The following is a 20663-nucleotide window of genomic DNA, read 5'->3' as shown; positions in this document are numbered from 1 at the left end:
TATGTCATATGCAACCCCTGCAGTGAGTTCAGCTGTTCTCTGCCCCCGGCTCTGCTCCCTCGCTGGTGTAATGGAGCCGGGGGGGAGGTTCCTCCTCATTGTGCTCAGAGCAGCCCCCATAAGGGCAGTGGGGTCTGGTGGGTTTGCAATTGGTGTCTACGTGGCTGGAGGGGCTGTGGCTGAGTTCCTCTTGCTGTTCCCAACCCTGGGCCTTCAGGGACGACCCCATTCCTCTGCAGCATGGAGCTCAGGGACATCTCCTTGGCCAGACTGCTTTCTAGACCTGAGCCACCTGTGTCAGCATCACCCGTCAGCTCTCCTGATTGACACCAGCAGGCATTTGGCCCATGCCCCGCACACGCCGCGTTAGCGATGGCCGGGTGCTGACATGTAGCAATGCCATTAACCACAAGGAGTGTGGGCTTGCGGCTCCCAGCTATTCACAGCTCCCTTTGCCAGCCATACTTGTCAGCTGTGCCCACCTGCAGCCGGGCGCGGGGCTCTCCTGGCCATGCCACCCTCCACAGGGGCTGTCACCATCCAGCCACCTGCCCACGGTGCTGCCCGTGGGATTCCCCAGCCCTCCCCCGGCCAGCGGGGAGGAGAAACCCACACGGATGCAGAAACCCAGGCTATAAAAGCATCCTCCCCTTTGGGATGCAACGAAGCTGCTGGCAAAGGAGGCGGCTGCCCGGGGAGAGCGCGATGCCGGCAGGACGCAGCAGGAGGGTGCAGCAATATCTGATGGTCTTGGCCGTGACCTGGGGCGCCAGCTTCTTCCCCTCGCCAGCCCAGGCTTTGCAGAGGTCAGCAGGCATGCGCGTTGCAGGTGGCCCACAATGTCATGGGTCTTGCTGTCTCCCACTTGTTTTTTGGGTGCTTGGGCTGGTGCTGAGGACCGAGGGACTCTCCTCCTGCTGCAGCCATGCTGGGGAACCCTTCTCCCCTTCCTCCTCCTTTTCTGTTCTGCGCTACCACACCTTGCTCCTCTTCCTCTCTCCCCTTGAGCACCCCACGGCTCGGCACCACCCCTGTCTCCCAAATAGCCCAGGAGGCCAAGGCGAAACGCTTCACTTGCAGACAGATGCGTGGGGCTGGGCTCCCCCCGTGGGTGGCTGCCCGGCATCGGTGGGTGCCTCCTGCAGCAACCAGCCCCCGTGGGGGGTCCCTTCCCCGCGGGGATCGTGGTGCATCCCACCTGCTGCATCCCCCCGCCAGGCCCCGGGGCCGGTGTGGGGCTCGGGGATGCCGTGGCAGCGGGACCCACCGGGGCTCGGTTGGCAGCCCCACGGCGCGGGGAGCTGCTGCCATCTAGAGCCACCCGGCTGGATTTCCCGAGGCAGGAGTGCTGCGGGGGGGTGGTGGCAGGGATCGGGGGTGTGTGTGTGTGTGTGTGTCTCCTGCGGGTACCCCGGTGCTCGCCGGCCCCCCAGCCCTGCCCTCGCCCCCCCACCCCCGGCAGGATCGCGCTGCGGAGGATGCCCTCCATCCGCCAGACGCTGCAGGAGATGGGTGTGAAGGTGTCCGACGTCTTCCCCGAGCTGAGGCAGAGCAGAGGCAGCGGCGCGGCCGGCCCCAGGAACGGGACGGCTCCCACCCTCCTCACCAACTACCTGGACGTGAGTCTCTCCCTGCGGGGGGGGGCCTGTCACCCCGGCACGGCCCTGCGCCCCCCCGGGTCCTGCCCGCTGCACCCCCACGGTGCAGGTGCTGCCGGGGGCTGGGGTCTGCGTGAGCGCCCTCCGCTATCTGAGCTGTGACCCCAGTGATGCTCCCCATGCCGTGTCTCTTCCAGACCCAGTATTTCGGCGAGATCAGCATCGGTACCCCCGCCCAGACCTTCAAGGTGGTCTTCGACACGGGCTCGGCCAATCTATGGGTGCCGTCCTACAAGTGCTCCCCCCTCTACAGCGCCTGCGGTGGGTATGGGGACATGTCCCTCCATCTCGAGGATGTAAAAGTGGGCTGGGGTGGGTTTACCTTTGCACAGGGGGGTCTCTCTGCTGCTGTCCTGGCACTGGGGCAGGAGGGGTTCATCATCCCACGGAGACTGGGGGAGCACAGACGCTCAGCCGGTCCTGCCATTGCCACCTCCCTCGCTTTCTTTGATGCACCTTCTCCCTCTCCCCAGTTTCCCACAGCCGCTACGACTCCTCCAAGTCGCGGACGTACATAGCCAATGGCACGGGCTTCGCTATCCGCTACGGGACGGGAAGCGTCAAAGGCTTCCTCAGCCAAGACATCGTCATGGTGAGTGCGTGCCCTGAATTCACAGACCTGGAGCCGCTGGCTCAGCAGGGAGATGCCCACCTGTGGCTCTGCTGCCCAACAAGAGCATCCCCAGTTATCCAAGAGCAGGGGGGGTCTGATGGGGATTTAGCCCCCCAGCTCCCTGCAAGGACACTGGTGCCCTTCTCCAGGTGTCAGACATCCCCATCATCCAGGTCTTCGCCGAGGCGACGGCGCTGCCTGCCTTCCCCTTCATCTTTGCCAGGTTTGATGGGGTGCTGGGGATGGGCTACCCCAGCCAGGCCATCGACGGCATCACCCCCGTCTTCGACCGCATCCTCTCCCAGCAGATCCTCAAGGAGGACGTGTTTTCTGTCTACTACAGCCGGTGGGTTTCCTGAATGGCAGGCGCTGGGGCTGGAGAGGTGCTTGTTTTACAGGGGATGGGCATTAGAACGGCGGGATGCTGGGTTTGCATCTCGGGACTGGGAAAGCCCCATGTCTGGGGCTGTAGGGCTCCGGCTGGGATGGAGGGGACGGGCATGTGGGGGGTGTCTGGAGGAGCTGGGGTGGAACGATGCAGCACAAGAGGCAGAGCCAGGTGGATGCTTATCTGGAGCTGCTGGGCAGGGAGTGCCGAGAGTGGGAGAGGCTGCTCCACGCTCGTTTATCATTGTCGGATTGCGGAGTCGCCAGCTCTGCTAATGGGGCTGGAGCAATCACAGACAGCAGTGGATTTAGTGTTTCCTCTAAAGGCAAAATTAAAAAAAGAAATAATCTATTGAAGAAAAACCTGCACCGTCAGCCAAACCCCTTTCATTTCTTGCACCAAAATGTTGTGCACCAGCATCCCTCCTCCCAGCAGCACCAAAACCCACGGGAGCAGCGGGAGGACCCGTTCTGGCAGAGCAGGAATGCTGTCCCCCCCCAGCACTCCCCACAGCTCCTGGCAATGTGCAGTGACAGACCCACAAACGCAGGCTTAAAGCAGGCATGGTAGCCCTTTACCTCAACTAAAGGTGGATCCATCAATAACGAACAAAGCCTAACGATGCTGGCTGTAACCACAGCCTTGTCTGGGTGGTGCTCGGGTCCCCTCGGCACCCAGGGGACACAGCCGCTCTGGGACCACAGGCTTATGGAGCATCTCTCTCTTTGCAGAGCTTCGAAGTAAGAAGATGAAAAGCATGAGCGCTTCGAGGCAGCACCCACTAACAGTCACCCACGCTCCCCGGGGACGGGCAGCAGACCCGGCTCGCGCTGCCGGCCCCGGGCGAGCCCTGGTCCCTGGGAGCTCACACCGCCCCGGGCACTGCCCGCACGCCTGCCCGGCACAGCAGCCAGCACCCACCTGCTCGGAGACCTCAGCATGTGGCACCCCCTCTCCTGCCAGCTCTCGCACCCCTCTGAACTAACTCGGGGTTTCTTCTGCCCCACCTTGCTCCCCGCAGAGCCCCGTGCCCGGGGCTGCTCCCTTCTCCCTGTTTATTCGGGGACAGCAGCCGGGGGTGGGGATCACTCCGCTGTGTTTTGCACCCTAGGAACGCTCCTCTGAAACCCGGGGGGGAAATAATCCTCGGAGGCAGCGACCCAGCCTACTACATGGGGGATTTCCACTACCTGAACGTCAGCAAGAGCGGCTACTGGCAGATCAGCATGAAGGGGTGGGTGAGGGCAGGGATGCCCCTGCGCCGGCCGCATCCTGCAAAGCTCCCTGGGTGTGCGAGGGGGGGCCTGGGGAAAGCTTGCTGGGTGCTGGGGAAGGTGGTCCGTGGGGGCACGTGTTCATTCAGCGTTGCTGGCGGATGCTTTCCCCTCTGGCGCGGAGCTGGGTTGGTTCTTGCAGCAGGGAGCTGCCTCCCCAGGCTCAGCAAGGAGCTGGGGAGCGACAGAGGGGGTGGCACCGTGGGCTGATCCGACTTGGAAGCTGCAGTGGAAGAGTTTAACCCTCTTTAGTCCTGCCGAAGGAGTGTGAGGCACTGAAACAATTCCGCTTTGTTTGATTCAAAAAAAAAAAAAAATCAAAAAACTACTAAAACCCACACATGATGAAGCTTAGCATTCGCATTTGAGAAGCTTGAAGGGAGGGTTCCAAGTGCCCCTGGGAGAGTCTGTACTCTGGAGGCACCGGGAGCAGCACATGCTCTGCTTGGCCAGCGTGCCCTGGCCAAAGATGTGGCACACTTGCCCGTGGGTGTGTACAGCCCTGGGAGCCGAAAGGCAACCACTCTCCCCTCCTGCTCCAGGGTGTCCATAGGGGCCGAAATCCTCTTCTGCAAGGAAGGCTGTTCAGTGGCCATTGACACGGGAGCATCCTACATCACCGGCCCCGCCGGCCCCATCTCCGTGCTGATGAAAGCCATCGGGGCAGCAGAAATGGCCGAAGGAGAGGTGAGCAACCCCCCCTTGCCCTGCTCTGCGTCCCTGCCCCCTCGCCGCCTGTACCCCAGCCCATCCCTCCCCCAGCGGACGGGCTCAGCGCTGTCTCCCCCTCCCGCAGTACGTGGTGGACTGTGACCGAGTCCCTCAGCTGCCCAACATCTCCTTCCACCTGGGGGGGAAGGCGTACGTGCTCAGCGGCTCAGCCTACATCCTGCGGGTAAGCGGCACCCCTCCGCGCGGGGCGGGAGGGGGGCTCTCCCCGGGGTGGGTGCGTCGGCCAGGGAGAGCGGTGCATCTCGGGGTGCAGCTCTCCTGCAGCATCCCACACCCTCCTGGCTCCTCTAAAGCAGCTGGGATGAGCCCTGGAATGACGTTTCTTGGTTTTCCCCAAACCCTCCCGTTCGGCAGAGGTTTCCAGGTGAGCCGGACCAACCTGTCGCTGCTTCCTTGGGTGGTTTCGGGGAGATTTGGGGTGAGCAGCAAAGAGCAGAGACAGGCAGGGATCCTCCTTCCTGGAGGAAGGAACGTCGAGGCCAAGGGAAGGGTGTTGAGCGGGGGATCACAGCCCTTCCTTGGGCACGCTGCGGTAGAGATCTCCCTCCTGGCCCCTCCATCACCACCTGGGTCTCCTCTTTGCAGCAATCCCAGTACGGGGAGGACGTCTGCGTGGTGGCTTTCTCGGGGCTGGACATCCCACCCCCGGCTGGTCCCCTCTGGATCCTGGGCGCCAGCTTCATCGGGCACTACTACACCAAATTCGACCGGCGCAACAACCGCATCGGCTTCGCCACAGCCCGCTGACGGCCGGGGGCGCTGGGGAGAGGGACGGGGCAACCAGCCTGGAGGCAAGAGTACCACCGAGAAGGAAGGATTTGAAGTGCAAACGAGAACGGCGTTTCCTTACCGCTCAGCCACCTCCTCTCTGTACTGAAGCAACTGCAAAACCTCGCCTTCTCCCACTCCAAAACCCCCGCTCTGCTTCCCGAGAGTCTCTGCTGCCGGGGAGAACTGAGCCTTAAATGCGTCTTCTGGCGAGGGCGTTCGGTCTGGAAATCCTAACGGGATCCTGGGTCCAGAATCGCACCTCCAGGGACTTTCAGGGTGATGTGCAATAGAGCACCTGGCACGCAGGGGATCGCTGCTGGCGGGTTGAGACTGAGGAGGGATGATCTGGTGGTTTCTGTTATCCTCTGAATGGGAGAAAAATTAACTGGCTGTGTGTAATGATCGTTGTAGCTGGTGTTAACCCTACCCCTCTTTATGACTTTAATATTAAACAAACTCAGAGCAACAGGACACTGAGTGGATGCTTATTCTTGCAGAGGGGGAGGGATCAGGCACTTTTATGAAGAGAACCGGACAACAAGTGCTCCTCTGTGACCCACCACTGCATTTATGTCCTTCCCCATTTCCTAGGAGTGAACACGCTCCCGGTTAGTGCCGCAACATCTACCTGTAGGCAAATCGGGGTCTTTCCAAACAGCAAACAAGCTCTTTCTGCAGGAGGTGAGGTGCTGCGTGGGCGACCCATGCCTCGACCTGCCTTCCCAAGGGGGACCTGGGACCGCTGGTCGCACCCCTGGGGACAAAGGGACCGGGCTGTACGTCTGCTCTGCTGCTCCTGGGGGAAGGGAAGGTTAAGGTGGTTAAGGGGTGACTTGCTGTGGTTAAGGGGTAACCTGCTGTGGTTAAGGGTGGCTGACTTTGCTCCAGCAGGAAGGCAGGATCTGTTGCTGGATCTGTTTTCCTTGCCACGTTGGCTCCAGCTAACAACTGGAGGCCGGGCTCTGTCCCGGCCATGTGCGGAGACGATGCTCAGCGGGAGCTGGAGCTGCGAGCCCCGCGCCGGCTGCCCTGGCAGGAGAGGACAGACCAGGGCTCCCAGCTGGAGGCTGACATTTCCAGTTCTGCGGGAGAGCTGCAGTGCTTCCAGTTACAGCCCAGCAGCTGCGAATCCAAGCGCTTCCCCAATGCCAAGCGGTTTGCGACACACTCTCTCGTCTCCAGTTCGACCAGCTCAGGTCTGTGACTCGGTCCGCAGCCGAGCCCTGGAAACGTGCCTGTACAGCAGAGCACAACGTTTGGGCTTCTGGAGCAGAGCCTGGAGCAAGCCACCATCTGAGTGCAACCGCTCGCAGAAGCTTCTCATCCTCATTTCTGCCACCGGCGATGACTGCTGATGAATTCCCTGTTGCTGACACGAGCTGCCTCAGGCTGCAGGGATGTTCGGGAGAGGGATGCTCCTGCCAGCACTGAAACGGCAGCTGCTGCGTGGCCTTTCCAGCCAGGTAGGCAGCAGCCTCTGCTTGCCAGCCCTCCCATCCCTCCCAGCACCGCACCTCATCCCCTGCCCCGTCCCACCGAGCAGCAGCAGAGCCTTACAGCAGAGAGGATGTGGCTGAGCGGATGTTTGTCCCTCCTGGGAGGCTCCCTGCAGCCACGTTGCATTTAAACCCCTTAACACTGGGATGCACAACCCTGAGTCTCCAAGGAGGGGAAATTCCAGGCACCCAACGACGTTACTGGTTTCTTGCCATCGCCTTCTGCAGCACTGATCCATCACCTCCAACATAGGGGTGAGGAGAGCAGTGGCAGCGGCTCTTTGGGGGCCGGGGGTGGAGGGAAGGGGCCCCAGCCACCAGCGTATCTCGTGTTCATCCAGCATTTCCTGAGCACTCCCGGCCGCTCCAGGCAGCTTCCCAGGGGCTGAGAAGCAGCGGCAGCACGGGAGGGAGGGCAGAGCTGCCCAGAGACGCCCAGCATGGGGACGTCTGCACAGATCAGCGCTGCAGCTACAGCCCGGCCTCTCCACAACCTTCTGGCCGTACAGCGATGCTGGCAGGCTTCTCCCCTTCCTTCCTACCGCAGGGAAACTCTCCAGTTGGAAATAACTAAGCCTTCTCTGTCCTATTCTACACCGCAAAGGCTCGAGTGGATGTGAGCTTGGAAAAGCACCAGGTGACTTAAGCCCCCATGATGGCTTCTGCCTATAGCCCTCAGCTGGAAAATGGTCAGGCTGGCCTAAAATAAGGATGTTTTTTGTGGATCCAGTTCTGTCCCTATTCAACAGAGTTGTTCTGAGCAGTGGGAGGGTAAAAATGCCCGGGCTGCTGGCGGTGGTGCTCCTGGGCCCCTTAAGCCATCCTATTAACACCTCTAATCGCCTGTGCCAGGGCAATTTCCTGGTGGCTGCTGGCTGCAAGGCACCGCTCACCCGCAACTGCCCCGTATTAACACTTGTGATTGTTATGGGCGAGCAATTAGGCCACCCTCAGCCCAGCAAAGCGGCAGGAGCAATTATGACCATCCTATTAAAACTGACAGAGCTCGCTCTATATTTAGAAACACGGGGAGCTGGCTGCTTTATTTTTTTTCCCCCTTCCTTAAACGATTTTCCCCAAGTCTCCATGGTCCATTTAGCTGGTTTCAGCCGCAGCCAGCTGTAAACTTTGGAGGGGGCATTCTCCGCTCCGAGCCATGTGCAATTGTTATTTCCTTCGATAATGAAGCCGGAGCTGGAGCGGTATCAGCGGCTGCGGGGGGGCTGTGCCAACGGGCCAGTTGTGCTCTGTCTTTAAATATCAAACCTCTCTCCAGCCCAACTGTAAATCCCCTGTGGGGGTGGGCGCTTGGTGGGTGAGATGGGAGAGGGTGGTCCGGAGAGGATGTGTCCCTCCTGGAGCCCAGGATGCTGCCAGCACATCCTGGGGTGCATCCCGTGCCTCCCCATCCTTTTTATCCCAGACCCCAAAGGGATGGGGGAAGCTGTGCGGAGCCTCCCCTGGGATGGCCGAGGGGATCTGGGGATAGGGGGGATGGAGGGCACCGGCAGCAGATGTGATGGGTGGGGGGAGGTCCTGAGGGATGTCCTGGGGGGGAGCGTCCCGATGTGGAGTCACAGTGCAGGTCCTGGGGGGAATCTTTGGTGCGGGGTCCTGGTGCAGGTCCCGGGGGGTTGGTGTTCCCGGTATGGGGTCCAGGGGGGCTTCCCGGTGTGGTTCCCGAGGTGGGGTCCCGGTGCGCATCCTAGGGGTGTTGCCGATGCGGGGTCCTGATGCGGTTTTGGTGCGGGTTCCGGGGGAGGTTCCCGGTTCTGTTGCCGGGTGGGGGGTCCCAGTGCGGGTGCCGGGGGCATTCCCGATGAGGAGTCCCGGTGATGATCCTGTGAGGGGGTCCCGGAGGGGGTTTCCCGGTGCGGGTCCCAGAGAGGTTCCCGGAGGTGAAACCCCGTGCGGGTCCCGTTGTGGGTCCCGGGGGTGGTTCCCGGTGCGGGTCCTAGAGGGGTTCCCAGGCGAGGATCCCGGTGCGGATCGCGGGGAGGTTTCCGGGGGGTGATCCCGTTTCGGGTCCCGGAGGGGTTTCCGGGGGAGGATTCCGGTGCGGGTCCCAGGGAGGTTCCCGGGGGAGGATCCCGGTGCGGATCGCGGGGAGGTTCCCGGGGGGGCATCCCGTTGCGGGTCCCGGGGCGGGTCGCGGGGGTGGTTCCCAAGCGAGGATCCCGGTGCGGATCCCGGTGCCGTTCCCGGGGGATGATCCCGTTTCGGGTCCCGGAGGGGTTCCCGGGGGAGGATCCCGATGCGGGTCCCAGGGAGGTTCCCGGGGGAGGATCCCGGTGCGGGTCCAGGAGGGGGGTCCCGGTGCGGGTCCGGTGCGGGTCCCGCTGACCTCACGATGCGGGCGGGCGCTGCCGCGGGAGGCGGGCGGGAGGCGGGCCGGTGACTCATGGCTTCCCAACGGCGGGCGGCTCCTCCCCGCGGCCGCCGGCCCCGCGGCAGCCCCCGGCACATGGGCCGCGGCTCCGGCGGCGCGGAGCTGGGCATGGCCGTGCCGCCCGGCCGCTGCCCCGACTGCCCGGGGCCGGAGCCGGGGGGCGGCGGCGGGGAGAGCCCCGCCGTGCCCCACCTCGGCATTGCGGTGGACGAGGGGGACGTGCTGCCCGGAGCGCTGCGGCTCATGCGGGAGCTGAGACCCGGCTGGGAGCCGGCCAGGGTGAAGACCAAGGTACGCCCCGCCGCGGGGGTGGGGGGGGAGCCTGCGCGGAGCCCCCCGGGGACCCGCCGCCGCAGCCCTGTCAGAGCCCACCCTGGGGGGCCGTAGGGTCCACCCGAGGGGGGCTGTGGGGCTCACCCCGAGGTGCTATAGGGCCCACCCTGAGGCAGCTATAGAGCTCACTCTGGGGGGGCTACAAGGGCCGCCTGAGGGGGACTGTAGGACCCACCGTGGGGGGCCATAGGACCTGCCAAGGAGGGTGCAGCATCCCGTCCCCCCACCCGCAGTTCTCCCCTCCCCTCCCACACCGTAACCGTAACCGGGGCCCATCAGGTGCGTGAAGGTGTGACACCCCCACCCCCACAGGCTTTGGGGACCCCTCGGGCAGTCATGGAGCAGTGACAGTGAATGCCAATGTGTCCCCAGGGTCCCTCGAGGCTGCCAAGGTGGGTGAAGGCTGGGGGGCTACCAGGGTGGCTGGTCCCCCCCGGACTCTCCTCTGCAGGTGCTGCACCCGGTGCTGTGCAACAGTGCTGATCCTGAGAGCAGGATTTGGGTTATTTGGGGGCTTCCACCTTTGCCAGGTCGCGGGGGCTGAGCACAGGTTCGGATGGGAGCTGGGATGCAGCGCTGAGCTCCTGCACGGGACAGAGCTCGGCTGTCCTGAGCTGGCAGGGCTTTTGCTGGGAGCAAAACGGGGCTGGCAGCGGCCTGGCATGGATGTCCCTTTCCCCCTCCTCGCTTCTGCCCAGGGGGTGCCGGGTCTGGGGTGGAAACGCGAGGCTGGTGGTGTCTGTGCCCTTAATGGGCTCCTGGTGATGGGCACGGGCGTGTGGAGGTGGCGGAGCTGGGCGCGCTTAAGCGTATGTACGTGTGCATGCATGTCCTCTGAAGGCACACACTTCCCGTGTGCCTGGAGTGTCATTAAAAATGTATTAATAGCCAAGTGTAATTAAATACAAGAAGCTGCAGGAAAATACATATGAAAGGGCAGATGGCAAAAGGCAGGAAGCTGGGAGTTCGAGTTCCTCGGAGCAAATAGTTGTAGGGGCAGGAAATGTCTCGGGCTCCATGCAGCACCGAGCGCAGACCGCGGTGGCGATGGCTGTTTGAGAAGGACCCCAGCTCTCTGGTATCCAGGCTCTCTCCAGGCATCGGAGGGGGTCAGTGTTCAACAGCAGCTTGTGTGCGCGTGCATGTGTTTTTAATTAAAAAAAAAAAAAAAAAAAAAAGCAACAAACCAGCCACCAAAAAAAAACCCTTAGGAGTTGTGGGGGGAAAGCCTCCAGTTGCGTTTCTCGTAGCTGCTATTGCAAGAGCTGTTCGGGAGGGGATTGGAGCGGTGCGCCGGTCCTCAGCTGGTTCCTATTATCGTTCCTGTTCGCTTTCCTCCGCGCGCTGGAGCCGTGCCCGCTTCACACCACCTCGTTGCACGGTGTCAGTGCACAGCTGCTTGCAGGGGCTGTACCAGGCTGCGCCGGTGACACGGGGGGAAAAAAAAATAATCTCCTGGCGCTTTGGGGCAGGGTCTGGGCGCTCAGTCTCCCCTGCCCACCCTCTGCTTGCTGGGGGCTTCAGCTCCCTGTGCTCCAGGTTGTGCCCGCTTTCCAGGGCTCCGGCTCCTCATCCTTTAAGCTCTGTCCCTGGGCAGAAGCATCTCCGTACCGAGAAGACACAGGCGGTATCGGTGAGTCAGCCAGCCGCGCTATCAGGGAAGCACGCACTCCTCCATCCCTCATCCGGCGATAAGAAGAGCAACAGCGACGTGGAGCCAAACCCCTGTGAGGACTCTGGCATGGTTGGACTTTTGTTAGCCCGACTTTGGCAACGAGGTGCCCTGCTGCAGCCTGGCCCTGGGCTCCTGGAGCTGGGGGTGCCAGCGCTGCGGGGTCTCATGGCAGACGCAGCACCGGGGTGTCGGATGGAGCTGCTTCGCTTCAGCATCTTTGCACAGGGCTTGGGTCTTGCTTTGCATTTAATCGCCGCAAGGCTCCAGGTGTGGAGTCACATTCGCTTTCCCCATCTCCCTGCTGTCACACAACCACAGCGGGGAAGGATTCGGGCTGGTAGCAGTGCCGTGGCCCCGTTGATAGCTGACTGCACTTTGGATCCACAGGGAACGGCATCAGGCATCTGCCAAGCAGCCGCGGTTGTTCCTCGGGAGCTGGGGGAGCTGCCGCCTCCAAAGCAGGCGAGCCCCTGCGTGCATGTGTGCAGGTTGCTGGCGAACCACATGTGAGTCTCCAAAGTTAGTGGTCTGGAATTCAGGGGGGGATAAGGCTCAGTAATCCCATTAAACCCTCTGGAAAGGGCTGACGGGGCTGTGGAGCAGCAAAACAAAGCAGCGCCAGGACTTTGCCAGGACTGAGCATCTCAATGTGGAGCCGTTCACCTGCGGCCAACGTGCGGGTGGCTGATGGGGGGCACCGGCCCCGAGTGCAACGTCTTCAGCGTGGATGGGCCATGGCACCTTTCGCTTGCTGAATTTCTGGCCTCTGGGGCCTGGCAGAAGAAGGAGAGGAGAGAGCCGAGCGTGGCACCATGTGGAAACACAGATTATCTGCCCTGGGAAAAGCAGCTCAGTTGCTTGAGAAGCGTCAGCCCACCCCAGCTGCAGCCGAGGGGCAGCAGCCTGCTGGGACATGGTGGCCCACTCACCGCCTGCCATGCTCGCCCCGAATCCAACACCAGCCAGCTGTGAAAAGAGGGGTGTTAGCGCCGTCTAACTCCGGGTGTCTCATTCCAGTGCTTTGAGTTTCCCTCGGGAGGCTGCATGGGGAGCCCTATATATAGGCACCCTATATAGGAGCGTGAGTTGCTGAGTGGGCTGTCTAAAATTAGCTCTCCCACCCCCGAACACCGCTGCTGCCATAGCACGCGCCCTCGCCCCCCTCCCGCTCCACCAGCATCACACCTGCTCCGGCTCCCCCAGCCCGAAGGGGATAAAGAAATCGCTATCGTGGGGAGCAGCGGCTCCTCGGCACACTCAGCCTCGGTGCCGAGCATCCCCGCCTGCGTGGGGCCGAGCGAGCATCCCCGCCTGCGTGGGGCCAGGCATCCCCGCCTGCGTGGGGCCGAGCGAGCATCCCCGCCTGCGTGGGTCTGAGCATCCCCGCCTGCATGGGGCCGAGCGAGCATCCCCGCCTGCGTGGGTCTGAGCATCCCCGCCTGCGTGGGGCTGAGCATCCTGCCTGCGTGGGTGATGATGGGGCAGGGGTTCTCCTGTGGGGTGACCCAAAGCCCTGGGTGCACCGGAGGCCACTGAAATCTCCGCGGGATGGGGAAGAGGAGCCCGGTGCGGGCGGCGGCGGCAGCCCCTGCATGTGCGCGGGCAGGCGGCCAAGTCGGGGCGGCGGGAGAACAAAACTCTCTTTCCATCTGTGAGGAGCCATCAGAGCGATGACACGAGATGTCCCCAGCAGAGACGTCCCTGCCTATCAGCGACCCAGCCCCGCGGGGAGGGTCAGGAGGAGGAGATGGGGGTGGTGGTGTTTGCTCCCTGTTGTTTGCTCATTCAGGGTTTGGGGTTTTTTTGGGTGGTTTGTTTGGTTGGGTTTTTTTTCATTTTGTGCCAAAAGACTTACACTGATTTTTTTCGGGAGTGATTCCCAGGGCTGCCCGGGTGCCAAGCATGCTGGCGGCACATCTGACCTGAGCTGTTCCTGAGCTTCCAGGTGAAAAATGGCAGGATTTCCACCCAAACCGCTAGCTTGTGGCTCCATGCAGAGCCCCAGTACACTTGTGAGCCTCGAGGCCTTGCAAACTCGTGTCATCTGCTGCGGGAGCTTTCCTGGCTGCTGTGGGCGCTGCTGCTTCGTGCTCTCTTTCGCCTGTTATTGCCTTTGCCGTGTTGCTTTCTCCCTGCTGGTGGGGAAGGGGTTTCCCCCGTGCCCGGCTGGCATGGTGGGCATGTACGAGCGTCGTCTCTGCCGCCCCTCTTCCCCTCCAGCTCTTCACCGACGGCATCACCAACAAGCTCGTGGCCTGCTACACGGATGAGGGCATGGCGGACGCGGTGCTGGTCCGCGTCTATGGCAGGAAGACGGAGCTGTTTGTGGACCGGGAGACGGAGCTGAGGAACTTCCAGGTGCTGCGTGCCCACGGCTGCGCCCCCGACCTCTACTGCGCCTTCCAGAACGGGCTCTGCTACCAGTTCCTGCCGGGCATCGCGCTGGGGCCCCACCACGTGCGGGACCCCCACATCTTCAGGTGCGCGGGTCCGGAGAGGAAAGAAACGCGGGATGGGAAAAGCAGCAAGGGGTTTGCTCCGTGTTTCCAGCTCTCCCCCTCGCCGCCTTTGCTCCAGATGGGTGCTCGGGCATCGCGGGTGGGCACAGACCTGGTGCTGGGGGGTAAATGGGCCAAGCTGCAGCCAGGTTTATCACCATGCTTTTAAAGCATCAGCTTTCGGTGAATAAAGAGCACTGCATGAGAACCGCAGCTTTTACCTGGCAAGGTGAATGCTGCCTTGGACCCGGACGGGGTCTGGAAATGCCGCAGAGGCTCGCAGCTGAGGTGGGGGGGAGTTTCAGCTGTGCTGACCCTGCGTTTTTAAACACAGCCTTTGAGAAACCCCCCTTGAGGCTGGTTTTGAGGAATCCTAGAATAGTTTGGCTTAGAACGGACCTTAAAGCCCACCCAGTGCCACCCCTGCCCTGGGCAGGGACACCTCCCACCAGCCCAGGTTGCTCCAAGCCCCGTCCAACCTGGCCTTGAACCCCTCCAGGGATGGGGCAGCCACAGCTTCTCTGGGCAACCTGGGCCAGGGGCTCACCGCCCTCACAGCCAAGAATTTCTTTCTCAGATCTCATCTAAATTAGGAGCACTCCTCTCGGGAATGCTGCTGCGCGGCCACCTCCCACCCGCGCATCCCTGTTCCCTTCCAGGCTGGTGGCCCAGGAGATGGCCCGGGTACACGCCATCCACGCCAACGGGAGCCTCCCCAAGCCCATCCTCTGGCAGAAGCTGCACAAATACCTCACCCTCGTGAAGACGGATCTCAGCCCAAAGGTATCCAACCCCAGGTAAAGGCAGAGGGATCCCAAAGAGCCAGGCTCTGGCTTGGGCATCCACTGCCCACCCATCTCTAAGTCTTCCTTGTACGGGACCGGGGGGAAGAGCCCCGGTTCCCAGGTAAAGCCTCTGTGGGTATCGGGCTGGTGAGTGGTGATGATGGATCCGGCCACGTGGTCACTTCGGGATCACCATCCCTCCATGAGCAAAGTTGTGGCCAAGCTCCCCCAAGAGCAGGCGGGATGGAGGCATCTCCGTGCACCCTTCAGCATCTTTCCTGCCGGTCCAGGAGCAGGGTTAGGGCAGAGACAGCTCTGGGGGGTGTCTGTACAGCACCCAGGCAGGATCCAGCCTGAGCCAGAGACTCCCACCCACTGTAATAATCCGCCTCCTCCTCCTCCTCCCTGCAAACCTAGCCAGCATTTTAAGCCCTCCTTAGAATAAGCTGAAGCTCAAGCCCTTCTTACAGGGCTTCTTACAGCCCGTCTACAGCGCAGCTAACGGTGGTGGAGGGGACGCTAGAAACCCAGTGTAGATTTCAGCAGCCAGTCCCTACTTCAAACCCGTTCATCCCATTTCTGGGAGCCTGAGTTCACGGCAGGTGAGTGCTGGGCTGTCAGAGAAGGATGCGGGCAGCCCCAAGAGGTGGCGGAGGTGAATGAACCCCAAGGCAAGCGAATAATTAACCTGTTCCTTGAGCGGCGGTGGCAGGACAGGGCTTTTCTCAGCCCTCGCCCTGCCACAGGCTGACTTTACCCGAGCCTCCGCCTCCAGTGCAGCCAATTAGGTAATCATTAACTGGCTCTCTTCTTGGAATTGAAACTTCTGAGGTTACAGAGAGGGTACGTGCCCTGGCAGCATCCAAAACAAATTTCCCGTTGCCTGGGGCTTAGTCGGGTGCTTTGGGAGCGAGTGCTGGGGGGGCTCAGTGGCTGGTTGGGTGAATTTGGGGGAGGGATGGCAAGAAGGGAAGGGCTTGAGGCTGCACCATGGCATCTGCTGGGTGCCCTGGGTACCACATAGAATAGAATCATAGAATGTGTTGGGTTGGAAGGGACCTCTAAATGCCATCCAGTCCAACCCCCCTGCAGTGAGCAGGGACATCGTGAACTAGATCAGGTCGCTCAGAGCCTCATCCAGCCTGGCCTTGAATGTCTCCAGGGATGGGGCCTCCAACCCCTCTCTAGGCAACGTGGGCCAGTGTCTCACCACCCTCAGTGTAAAGAACTTCTTCCTAATGTCTCATCTAAACCTCCCTGCTCTGGTTTAAAACCATTGCCCCTTGTCCTGTCGCTACATGCCCTTGCAAACGGCCCCTCCCCAGCTTTCCTGGAGCCCCTTTAGGGACTGGAAGGGGCTGGAAGGTCTCCCCGGAGCCTTCTCTTCTCCAGGCTGAACCCCCCCAGCTCTCTCAGCCTGTCCCCACAGCAGAGGGGCTCCAGCCCTCGGATCATCTTTGTGGCCCTCCTCTGGACCCTCTCCAACAGCTCCGTGTCCTTCTTGTGCTGAGGGCTCCAGAGCTGGACGCAGTACTCCAGGTGGCGTCTCACGAGAGCAGAGTAGAGGGGACCACACAGCACACCGGGCAATGTCCCCCCCAAACCTGACCTTCCCCCCGACAAAAGCAGCCTCGTTACCTTTGTGTCACCGATGAGTTCGTTTATAAAATGCGCGGAGGGAAGCAAGAGGCAACGCTGTCCCCCTGCCCCCGCGGGAGGTTCCCCGTGAGCAGAAGTGATTCCACCCCGTCCCCTTCCCCAGCCTCCAGCAGGACGTGCCCAGCCTGGAGATGCTCGAACACGAGCTGGCCTGGATGAAGGAAACGCTCTCTCAGCTGGGGTCCCCCATCGTCCTTTGCCACAACGACCTGCTCTGCAAGAACATCATCTACGACGGGACGCGAGGTTCGTGGCAGCAGCTTCGCCTGCGCGGCGGAGGGCTCTGTCCCTCGCCCACCTCCCGAGGGCTGGCGGCTCCATCTCCAGCCCCTCTCACAGCCCCCGCCTTTGCCTCCGCAGAGCACGTGCGCTTCATAGACTACGAGTACACCGGCTACAACTACCAGGCTTTCGACATCGGAAACCACTTTAACGAGTTTGCGGGTGAGTTGGGCACCTTTCCACGGCACCGAAGCCCCCCCTCCCCCCCACCCCACCATCAGTTGCAGTGGTTGCGCCGAGGTGTCCCAGTCCCTGGGGATGGAGGAGGCAGTTGCATCCCCAGTTCCGTGGTGGGAAATGGGGCAGCTCCTGGGCTGCCCGGGGTTCGAGCGATGTGCGAGGGATGTCTCTGCTGGCGGTGGGTGCCGTGCCGGCGGTGAGCAGCCTGCTGGGATGCAATGCCTGCACGAACCCAGCTCTTAACCACGCTGGGTGCGTGCCTCGAATCGGCGGGTTGATCCCCGCCTCGTGCACGCCTGGAGCTTGCAGGGGTTTCGCTCAGCCGCTGCTGCCCTGTGGCCACGTCGCTTTGCCCTGGATAAGCTCTTCCTTTCGCCCTTCTCGCCCCTCGGGCATCGCTGACCCCGGCTCCCCTCGCAGGCGTGAAGGAGGTGGATTACCGCCTCTACCCCAGCAAGGAGACCCAGCTGCAGTGGCTGCGCTCCTACCTGCAGGCCTACAAGCAGCTCACCCAGGGGGACGGCGGAGGCGCGGGGGTGTCCGAGGAGGAGCTGGAGGCTCTCTACGTGCAAGTGAACAAGTTTTCTTTGGTGAGTGGCGGAGGTGGGAAGGAGCCAGCCTCTCTTGAGGGCTTCTCGGGGGACGGGTTTCCCTCTGCTCTGAGCTGGGGCTTCGTGCTGGCGAGGATGGGGGTGCAGGTACCAGCCGGGGGGGTTTGGGGGCACCTGGGGCTGCCCCCAAGAGCCTGGCTGCACCTCAAACACACTGAGCCCTCGGGCAAGGTCAAAGATAGCGCTGGCTACCTGCCATCCCACTGACACATGCCAAGGGACAGCATGTCTCTGACAGCTTGTGGCCTTTGGGCATCCCTTCAGAGAGGCCAGGCGGACCCTGGGCGCAGCCGAACATGAGGAAATCCTCTTTGGTGAACACCGTGGACAGGCAGAGCTGGTTTTCTGGTAACTTAGGGCAAAATCTCAGCTGGTTTCCTGGCTGGAGCTGCCAGGAGGGACATCCCGGCTGCCAACGCAGAAGCTGCTACCCTGAGCACGTTGTGCGGCTGTTCAGCATCCTTCCTGCTGGCATCCCTCGCCCGGGCTGGGACCAGCCTCCAGAGCGTATAACAACACCCGTGTGGGCCAGCCCCAGCTGGCTGCTACCCCGCGTCCTGTCGTCACAGCCACGGGACTTCTGGGACCCGGCCAGGAGAGGCGCGAGTGACTCATCCCACGGGCAGGGATGCTCCGTGCCCATCTCTGATCCTTGCTTTGTCTGTTGCAGGCATCCCATTTCCTCTGGGCATGCTGGGGCCTGATCCAGGATAAATACTCTACCATAGACTTTAACTTCTTAAGGTGAGTCCACCGGGGCTGGGGGGCACTTGCTCCCAGTGCAATTCAGTGTTAGATGATTGGAGCAAGAGGATCCCAATGATCCCTCCGTGCCGGAGGGATCCTCCGAGGCAAGGGGACAAGGGGCTGGGACACGGTTGTCTCACGTCTGTCCTTCTTGCCTCTCTCGGCAGATATGCAAAGCTAAGGTTTAAACAGTACTTCAAGATGAAGCCGGTGGTCACAGCCCTGCAGATTTCTAAATAGCATCTCCGGCCCGAGAGACCCTGAGCTATTTTGTCCTTGCTGCGTCCACAGCCCTCGCATCCCCCTCGCCCCTTCCCCGCCCCAGCCGGGGGCGAGGGCAGGTCCTGATGGTGGGAAGGGGGAGAGGAGATCCGTCCCAGCCACCGGCCAAAGGAGACCCTGGACATACCTGAGACTGGACCATGAGATGCTCGAGAGGACCACGGCCTCGGAGAGGCCCCTGCCGACGCGAGGAAGCCTCACCATCGCCTTAACGCCGAGTCCCGGCTCGGCCCCGGTGCCCAGCAGGTCGGTGCTTTGCTGGCACTGCTGCTGCTCGGCCTGGCACCCGGATTGCTCCCTCTGTGCTGTCCCCGAGGGGGAAAACGGGTGCCACCATCTGCCCAGGAGCCCCCAGAGCTGCCCAGCTGCTTTACCTGCCCAATGCACACGCTGTGCCCGTTGCCTTTGCTGCTCCCTCCCTCCCCTCTTGCCTTGCCCGCTGGGGCTCCCACCCCCAAACCAGCACCTTTCGTGGGTCAGTATCGATGCCGGGCTTGGGGCTGTGTCTGGGCATGGGACCCTTTTCCACGAGGCGTGGGTGCTGCTGTGCTCCATCTTGCATGGTGCAAAGCATCAAGGGGAGGCAATAGCCATGAGCCACGTGGGCTTGGAATTAGCAAGCTTTTGCCGATGGGCACTGGGTGCCTGCGCCTCCTGCTCAGCCCACAGCTGGCTCTGCTTTTCCCCACGGACACGGTCTCCCAGACTCCCATTAGCTCCCTGCTCCCGTCATGGCTTCCCTCGTAGCATCCCACGCTGCCAGAGCACGGGGGTCCCAGCTCTGTCTCCCCCATGGCCAGGGGGTCGGTCCTGTCCCCAACATGGGCACCGTCCCTGTGCTCCTCTCGTGGCTGTGTCCCTGCGTGGGACCCCCTGACCGGAGGCTGAACGGAGCCAACCTGCTCCATGACCTGGGCACAGCTTCATCCCCTCTCAGCACTCGGCTGCTCCCCCACAACAGGCTCTGCAAGGGTGAGCCTGGCCCGCTGAGCACTGGCCAGCTCATGACAGCGCTTGTGGGGGTGGAATCGGACCCCTCTGCCCCTGCCTTGGCTGCTTGGCGAGGGGTATGGGGACAAGGCGGCTGTCCCTGTCCCCTCCGCAGGGGCACAGGAACCTGCCCCAGCAAGAACCGGGACTCGTTGCATCTGGTGTTCGTTTTGGTGCAAAATAAAAGCCGCTGGTAGCTGGAAATGCGGGATGGCGGATCTGTGGGCACTGGCGCAGGGCGTGTGCCGGAGCAGGGGCAGCACCCCTGGGACCTGGGGGTGTGCTCAGCCCTTCTCCCGCAGCTGGGGAGGGCCAGAGCAGGAGCAGAGATGCTGGCGGAGGCTTTTCCTGACAGGGTGGGCTTGCTGATGTCCCCCCCCTCCATGCTCCTGAGCTCCCTTCAGGCGTTTGCATGCAGCACTCGCTGCCCCTTCCCTGCTGGCAGCATCTGCTGGGGATTGTCCTTGTCCCAGAGCAGTGCCCTGTGGTTTGAAACGGCCTTCTGCAGAGACAAAGGCTGATCCCACATCTTCATCGTGCCACCCCCACCACCCCCCCTCAGGCCCTGCTGGGTTCCGGCTCTGGCAAGGGCAAGTGGGGCCACTTGGCTGCAGCGGGCACCGGGCAGAGGAGGCTGAACCCCAACCCCCCTGCCAATGTGGGGCAAGCCCTCGCGGAAAACACAGGTAAGAGGTGGGAAGGAGAAGGGAAACAGCCCGGGAGCCCCCACGGGCAGACAGGGCAGGAGAAAGAGCTGGGAAACAGCACGAGTGACAACATCGCAGGGAGCAAGAGCCTTGGGAGGGGGCTGTGCTGGGAGAGGGGCACGGAGCACCCTCCGTCTGTGCTCCGACTGCCGGGGGTGAGAGCTCCACATCCAGCCCCCAGCCCCAGGCTGGCAAAGCCCAGACCCAGATCTCTGCTCCAAAAAGTCATCTTTATTGTGCCAAGGGGTTGGGGGGCTGGGGGTGGGAAACGGGACAATTGTAAACAAGTATGTGAAATATACAGGTTAAGTTACTCATCATCTTATTAACAAAATAAAGCTCTATCTATATTTACAGTCTTTAAAAAAAAAAAAAAAAGAGAGAGAGAAAGAGGGGAAGAGCTGCATCTTTGTCGGGCACATCTTCTCCCAGCCCCCTCTGCAGCCCAGCCCAGCCCAGCCCAGCCCACCCTGGGAGCCGGCACCCCTTCCCCAGGGACCCCAGCCAGAGCAGCACAGGGAGGGGGAATAAATAATGCACTGACAAAAGGAAAGAGAGGAGAGAGGCATTTGCTGGGTGGGCGAGGAGGCAGG

The 20663-nt window shown here is 62.0% G+C and overlaps 2 protein-coding genes across 3 annotated transcripts; both read left to right on the top strand.

The window, feature by feature from the left end:
* Nucleotides 1-573: 573 nt before the first annotated feature.
* REN (renin) lies at nucleotides 574-5813 on the top strand. The gene is made up of 10 exons (XM_063356563.1): nucleotides 574-806; nucleotides 1463-1619; nucleotides 1796-1919; nucleotides 2132-2250; nucleotides 2421-2617; nucleotides 3391-3399; nucleotides 3771-3893; nucleotides 4476-4620; nucleotides 4730-4828; nucleotides 5251-5813. The coding sequence occupies exons 1-10, from the start codon at nucleotides 658-660 to the stop codon at nucleotides 5410-5412; spliced, it is 1284 nt and encodes a 427-aa protein (XP_063212633.1). The 5' UTR covers nucleotides 574-657; the 3' UTR covers nucleotides 5413-5813.
* A 3540-nt stretch (nucleotides 5814-9353) lies between these two features.
* On the top strand, nucleotides 9354-19540 carry ETNK2 (ethanolamine kinase 2). Of its 2 annotated transcripts, none has more exons than XM_063356398.1 (8): nucleotides 9354-9612; nucleotides 13550-13809; nucleotides 14487-14624; nucleotides 16375-16517; nucleotides 16632-16715; nucleotides 17228-17323; nucleotides 18015-18088; nucleotides 18259-19540. In XM_063356398.1, the coding sequence occupies exons 1-7, from the start codon at nucleotides 9397-9399 to the stop codon at nucleotides 18056-18058; spliced, it is 981 nt and encodes a 326-aa protein (XP_063212468.1). In that variant the 5' UTR covers nucleotides 9354-9396; the 3' UTR covers nucleotides 18059-18088; nucleotides 18259-19540. The 2 variants fall into 2 exon arrangements, with proteins under 2 accessions (XP_063212468.1, XP_063212467.1); XM_063356397.1 differs by having other exon boundaries at nucleotides 9356-9612; nucleotides 17154-17323; nucleotides 18259-19534.
* Nucleotides 19541-20663: the final 1123 nt, after the last annotated feature.

Source organism: Chroicocephalus ridibundus, chromosome 20 (assembly GCF_963924245.1).
Source record: "Chroicocephalus ridibundus chromosome 20, bChrRid1.1, whole genome shotgun sequence".
In the NCBI taxonomy this organism is placed as follows: Eukaryota; Metazoa; Chordata; class Aves; order Charadriiformes; family Laridae; genus Chroicocephalus; species Chroicocephalus ridibundus.
The sequence above is the reverse complement of the archived record's forward strand: the minus strand, read 5'-3'. Positions and strand labels throughout refer to the sequence as shown.